The sequence below is a fragment of the Sardina pilchardus genome, chromosome 18, assembly GCF_963854185.1.
Source record: "Sardina pilchardus chromosome 18, fSarPil1.1, whole genome shotgun sequence".
In the NCBI taxonomy this organism is placed as follows: Eukaryota; Metazoa; Chordata; class Actinopteri; order Clupeiformes; family Clupeidae; genus Sardina; species Sardina pilchardus.
This window is the reverse complement of record NC_085011.1, coordinates 14,350,803-14,357,580: the sequence shown is the minus strand read 5'-3', so window position 1 is coordinate 14,357,580 and position 6,778 is coordinate 14,350,803. Positions and strand designations below refer to the sequence as shown.

Sequence of the window (6,778 nt, the reverse complement as noted above, 5' to 3'; positions counted from 1 at the left end):
TCTCTTTTTCCCTTTCTCTCTCTTTATTTATTGATCTATACATGAACATACTGTTTAAGTCAAGTGAAATGTACTCTGTGAGGGGGAAATCAATCCCACAACAGTGTGAAATAAGACGACAAATAAGATCGAGTGAAAGGCATGGTCTCTGATTTATCATCTTGTTTCTTCACTCTGTTATGACGTGGCAAAAGTGCATGTGGTCTAACAATGCAGTCTTTGTGCAGACCAAACGTGAAGTGAGAACCATAATTCTATCACTGACTATATGTTAATAGGTCCTAAGACCCATAATCTTTTCTACTTACTTTAAAAATATATGATCATGGCCTTTCAAAACTGTAATAAACCAAGGATGTGTAATGTGTCACTTACATCCATGTCAGGACATTTCCCCAGAAGGGACAGCATTGAAAATAAAATTTGACCTTATACTGAAAGTCCACCCTCATAATGAAATCCTTTTCCAGGCCTCTGGTTTCTCATCTGATGACATGGGCTATTTATCAGCTCGCTACATGCATGTGTTGGAGGCTAATAAATAGGGGCTAAAATTGTTCTAATTTGCATGACTGACATAACGCAATTTAGAGCCTAACATTTATTTGTCAGTTAGCTACATGTTGTATTTTTACAAGACACTTAAAGGTGCAATCTGCCATTCTAATGCAGTACACTTTCTGTTAAATTCAGCTAACTGCTGTTCATGGACCTCTAGCTGTCTGTTTTGTGTGTGCTCTCAAAACAATTCTGGTGACTGTACAGTTTTTGCTCTGCAAAAAGAAACCCCATAATGGTTTGGATTTCAATTCCCAATCAACACACATGAGGTGGGTGGAAGGATGTATTGTTTGGCAATTGAATCTTCTACCAGAATCACAAACCGTGATATCTGTGACTTCACAACATCTGGGACTTCCATAGCCTGGTGTGGGGCATTTGGGGGTTGATTTCTGGTGTGCTCCATGAGAAGAAGGCTGTCCCTGTGAACACTTGATCCAACCCACTCTACTGTCTGGCTGCCAGATGTCCCCACAGAGGTTGGACAGGGCTATAAAAGAGAGGGGAGACGTGTAGCGTGAGACAAAGACCACGGAGACAGAGATAATAAAAAAAATATCTATAGAGAGAGAGAGAGAGAGAGAATATACAGAGAGAGGTATAGAAGGAATATCTGGATCATTCTGCATACCATTTTTAGTTACTCAGCTGTTTCCAGTTTATGCTTTAATCTGTCACAGAAATATGGATTATATGAAGACACCTATCATCATCATCTAAAAATTACTGCATTTAGATGTGTTAACAGGACACTGGAAGATGGCTGAAATCAAGAAAAAACAACCAAGACAAAATGAGAGCACAAAGACCTCGTAAGGCTACTTAAGTTTCTAAACTGTAGTTGCTGCAAACAGAAACACTGCAGTGAAATCATTCATCAGTAAAAACAAAAACGTTGGATGTGTTAACTGCTTATCGACCCTCACTTATGCATTGTCAAAGCGGTCCTCTCCTTGCTGCTAGGGTTGTTGCTGTTCTTTTTCTTTCACCCTTCAGTGCGTTCAATGTGGCAGCTCGCTCTGCTGAAGAAGCCCACTCGCATTCGCACTCCCACGGCCCTGCAGTGACTCATAGCTGAGCACGGCACAGTACAGGGGCTCTAGTCTGTCCACAACATGATGTAACTTGGTCATGGTGGGGAGGACGCGGGAGGAAGGAAGGTGCACTGCACTGATATGTGTACCCATGACATGTGTCTGACCAATGATGTCAATTATATGCGTTATTCTTCGCTGGACCGTTTCATTGAAATGTTATGTGATGAAAACGTTTTTTTTTCTTAACACTTAGAAGTGATAGGCCTATGTGATTAGAATTGATTAGCGCACCTAGCACGTCTTGGACTGTTTTGTTTTCATGTTTCTCTTTTCAAAACAGGGCACGCATTATGGGCACGAGTGCTAGCGCAGCACAGCAGTCATTCTCTTCACCCAAACAAAAAGACATCGTAGGCCTACATGCCAAACGCATGGCCACGGACAGACGCTCCCCTGGCAACAGTTCCCCTCAGATGGTCAGCTTTCTGAACAGCAAGGCCAAGTCCATCATCACCAACAAAGTGGCGCCAGTCTTTATCACGTAAGCATCACACAAGTTATGATAAGTTATCGGTGCGTGTTATCAGTTGCAACATGACCGGAATCAGGATGCCCAAAGGTAATTTGTCATCAGCAGCATCCACAGTTCTTTGGAGTTTCCAAAGTTATAGCCTAGTAACATGACAAATTCACAATCAACGAGGTTCCCGCTAAAGTTAAATAACTAATGTCTAGTCCTTTGTCAAGGTTAGTGCAGTCTTAGACACAAACATGTCTTCTGAATATATCTGACCTTATTCAACAGGAACATTATGTACCTTTGGATGCCTTATCATATCTTTCAATGACAATCATGACGTCATGCATTATTCAGGATTCAACATCTTTTGAACTACTTTTCATTCTCATAGACAATGTTCACTATGTTGACAGGTATAACTGTAAAGAGGAGTTCCAGATTCATGATGATCTCCTCACAGCCAACTACACAGTGGGCAGAATATCTGACACCATGCCAGAACATTACCTTATATTGGTAAGGTCACAAACTGTATGTATCTTAAATGTCTAAATCAATCTGTCTACATAGATCTGCATAGCATGCTCAATAGCTTAGAAACTGCATTCATCCATCAAGCTTTTGCCCAAAAAAGGAGGAAGAAAACCAAAATATCTAGGACTATTCTTGGCAAGTAACTAACATGACCACGAACAACTTTCTCTGAGTATTCCCACAGGTTTACCAGGATTGATTCAGTTACATCATCAGAGAAACTTACTGTTTATATGCTGTGTGTTGCTTTTGAAGAGACAGGTCAAAATGTATATTTATATTTAATATTACACAACGTTTTGAGAATGACAATATCCATCTTTGCTCTCCAGGGGGAATATTTTATAGTTCAGGATGTGTACAGTAGAACAGATGTCTTAAGTACCACAGGAAGCTATGGGGCCCCAAACTTCCGCAAGGCTCAAGGGAGCTCCCCTATCTATGGCATGGGCCAGCCCAGTCTGAATGGCTTCAATCAGGTCCTCCAGAGACTCCAGACAGCAGGTCACGAGGTCAGCACAGCTCTGTTTTGATAATGCACGCAGTAATTTAACATTCTGTCAAGCGACACATGAGTCCCAAGACACTTCCTCATGCACAATTTTAGACATGAATGGGAATAATCAATTGTCATCATCGTGTCAATAATTTAACTGAAATATCTCCTCACTACACTTCGATGTAATTCCCAAAAAGGAGATTATATTCTTCTGTGTCCGGGAGGAGCCAGTTGTGTTTTTACGCTGGGAAAAGGACTTTGTGTCTTACACGCCCAGGAGGAAGGAGAACCTCCATGAGAACCTTCATGCTCTAAAGGGAGAACTCAACCCAGAGCAGCTGGAACTAACCATCAGGAAAGAGGTATGAGACAATACTGTAGCGTGTCTAAGTTCTTTGTGATAAACTGTTTCATCATTGACACGGAACGTTACAATACTCTAGCTTTTGACGGTATCCATTCGTCTCTGCCATCCCATTGTCTGTGAGAATTAGATTTCCTCTCTCAGAATACTTTAGTCCACAATGATAGATGCTGATGTGATGGGGTCTGTATGATGCATTAAAAAAAAAAAAAAAAAAACTTTTTTTTTCTTTTAATTTGCAGCTGTGTGACCTTGCGAAACTGAATCAGAACACGTTTCACGTCTACAACGACATTGAGCACTTTAAAGACGAGCCCCACATTGTATCCATTCGGTCAGAGGAGGATATCCATGTCACCGAGGAGATCTACAAGAGAGCCTTGTTCACTCTGCCCTCTTACAGGTCACTCAAACATGTCCAAGCATTTCAGAATCATATATCACATTTGTCATAACATGTTGGTTGAGACCAAATGTGCATAAGTATAGCTGGTGATTTACTACAGGTATTATCGCCTACCACTGCCAATGGAAGGAGCACCTTTAGAGGAGACTTTTGATGCTTTCATCAGTGCTATAAAGGTATGATGTTCTATGTCACAACAGGACTATGCTAGTAACATACTAATGAGAAATCCTCCGTCTGCGGCAGGATTGGTCGAGGTAAGAAAAGAGAACTAAAAAAGTAAAAAAAAAGTAGTCCCTTAGTTCATAGAACTGTGGTTTCATAAGTAACCTTTGTTTTCTTTTCTGATACTCATAACCTGTCTTAAAAATGCCTTGTGTACTGTACTGTACATTTCCAAATGTACATGGAATGTTCAATGTTGCCCTCAGGAGACCCCCAGCCTGGCGTGTCACAGGGACAGCTGCCTCCCTCTGCCCAGTCTGCTCTTCAGCTGTCAGATGGGGGTGGGACGCACCAACCTGGGCATGATCCTGGGCGCCCTGGTCATGTGTCACCTGAAGGGAGCTCCTCAGCAAACAACGTTAGATTCTTTTGTGACTGGATTTTTACATAAGTTGATTTTACAGATGCATGTGGATAGTTTTATTCCATTTTGATGATGCGGGAAAATGCATTTGGTCTTAATTTTGCCAGGTCGGTCAAGACACAAGAGAGAAGTGAATTTCAGATCATAAAGATGTTAATCGGCAGACTTCCAAAAGGGCAGCAAATCCTGGAGGAGGTGAGGACTTTACCCTGCCTCTGTGAGCATAACGCCATTGCAAACATGCTCATATTATTTACCATCACTGAGCACAGAACTTGAGGCTCATTCACTGACATTCTCAGGACCGCCTTTGTCAAATAAATGTAAGCAGTCTGTTGTTTGCAACAGGTGAACGATGCAATTGCTTCATGCTCAGAGATGCACAATATTAAAGATTCCATCTATGAAAACAAGAAAAAGCTGGAGGGCATTGGAGAGGATTACCAGATTCAGGTGAGGTCATCGCACTGGTCAATAGTAGCAATGGATTCCGCCTGATCCTCACATCCGGGGGCTTGCAACCAATACTCCTCACATTTGTCACACGGGTCCTTAAACATAAATCACACCCACTTTGGCTAAGCTAATTAGTAAAGTAAAGATGTAATAACTTTTTTTCCTCCTCAGTGACATGTCAATAGGCATAATCATTTGCCTTATGATAATGAGATAAGAAATGGGTCTCTGTGTTTTTGATACATTTGGTTTGTTTTAGTAGTATAGAAGCATTTCGGGGTTGTTTGACAACAAAATATGGATGTTGGTTTAGTTCTTGACTGACTAAGTAAGGTTAGGCTTGTTGTGTGTCATGGTCGACTTTACTAAGAATTCAACTTTGTGTTTCTGATGCACAGGGAAGCAGCACAAAAAGCTATTTTCTTCAAAGGACACTTCAGAGCCTTGAGTGTTATTTTTACCTGATTGTTTTTAATGCCTATCTTCATGAGCAGGTATTCCACTCTTATCTACTCTTGCCAGATCAGATCAGATTTATTTTCAGAATTAAATGTGATGCTTAATAATACCATGTACTAAACAGTACCAAGTCTGTGGCACCCATTAGAGTTGTTGTTTTAGTGATTGTTACTTAAATTATTTTTTATTTTCTTTAATATATAACCAGTACAGGAGATATGAAAACCACAAACTTGAGGGCTTCTGTCTCTGGTTGCAGTCTTATGCCATCAGATGTGTTCTTTGACTGTGATGTAATCAGAAAATGCCTAAGCCTTTCACACAGTACTGTCTAACTGTCTGTGTTTATAAACTATCTATCTTCCTCAAACAGTATCCTTTGGCATTTGCAAAAAATTTCAGTCAGTGGATGTGCGCTAATGCCTGGCTCTACCGCCTGCTTGCTGCTATGGATCTGTCAGAGCTCTCTGCGCCTGCAGCTCTCATCACAATGGGAACCAGGGTACTGGTGAGGATCAACTTTACCTGTGCTTTTAAAAACACACAAACGCGTCATTTGGAGGTCCCTGCTATGCGTGGAACCCCTCCTGTTGGCCCGACTGAGTACTACACACTCCCCCATATGGCATGATGAAGGTGAAGTTACCTTCAGTGTGACGAATGTGATATTTACAAGTGAAGCACAATATAAAGGCTACTCTGCAAACCTCTCTATGACCATGAATGTAGGCTAATGCATCAGATCATAATAGCAAATTGAGCCCATTGTTTAAGAAGTGGGAGAGGTAAGTTATTGTGTGGTGACATTAAGAAGGTGAACAATATTTTGTCAATACAAATTGTGACCACATGAGTCAACAATGTCAATGTCAAGTTATCTTTAAATAGATGTATCATATGGTTCCAATTCTTTATTTTATTGTCATACTGTACAACTGGATTGTGATATCTGAGTGATGTTTTTTTAAATGATGCACTGCATCTTAACTCTCCTGTAACCTCAATTCTATAAGCCCTGCTCAATTTGTTGTTAATTTGTTATGTATGAGTTGCCCCAGCTGCTACTTCACAGACAAGGCACCTGTGCCCTAGTACAAGCACTGCTGTTTACATATTCGCTCGTTCTGCTGATAGGTAGCGAGTGAATATCTAGCCCCAGACATCCTGAGTACAGCCAAGGAGATGAAAGCATCCAACTTCAGACGGGTCCCCAAAATGCCAGTGTATGGCATGACTCAGCCTGGCTCTGAGGTAGGACGCTAACAAAAACACTGCAAAAACAGAGCAGAGCCAGACCATGCTATCAGTTCCATCAATTAACTCTCACATAAATGATATTGCACATTGCACCTA

General features: G+C 41.1%; 1 protein-coding gene across 1 annotated transcript in view; it reads left to right on the top strand.

The window, feature by feature from the left end:
* Positions 1–1,948: 1,948 nt before the first annotated feature.
* pald1b (phosphatase domain containing paladin 1b) overlaps positions 1,949–6,778 on the top strand; it is an 8,751-nt gene continuing 3,921 nt past the window's right edge. The window contains exons 1-12 of the mRNA XM_062519728.1: positions 1,949–2,139; positions 2,532–2,634; positions 2,985–3,164; positions 3,349–3,513; positions 3,758–3,918; positions 4,022–4,097; positions 4,353–4,504; positions 4,618–4,705; positions 4,859–4,963; positions 5,365–5,460; positions 5,799–5,933; positions 6,560–6,676. Of these exons, the coding sequence (XP_062375712.1) occupies positions 1,949–2,139; positions 2,532–2,634; positions 2,985–3,164; positions 3,349–3,513; positions 3,758–3,918; positions 4,022–4,097; positions 4,353–4,504; positions 4,618–4,705; positions 4,859–4,963; positions 5,365–5,460; positions 5,799–5,933; positions 6,560–6,676 (1,569 nt within the window). The remainder of the gene's footprint in view (positions 2,140–2,531; positions 2,635–2,984; positions 3,165–3,348; positions 3,514–3,757; positions 3,919–4,021; positions 4,098–4,352; positions 4,505–4,617; positions 4,706–4,858; positions 4,964–5,364; positions 5,461–5,798; positions 5,934–6,559; positions 6,677–6,778) is intronic.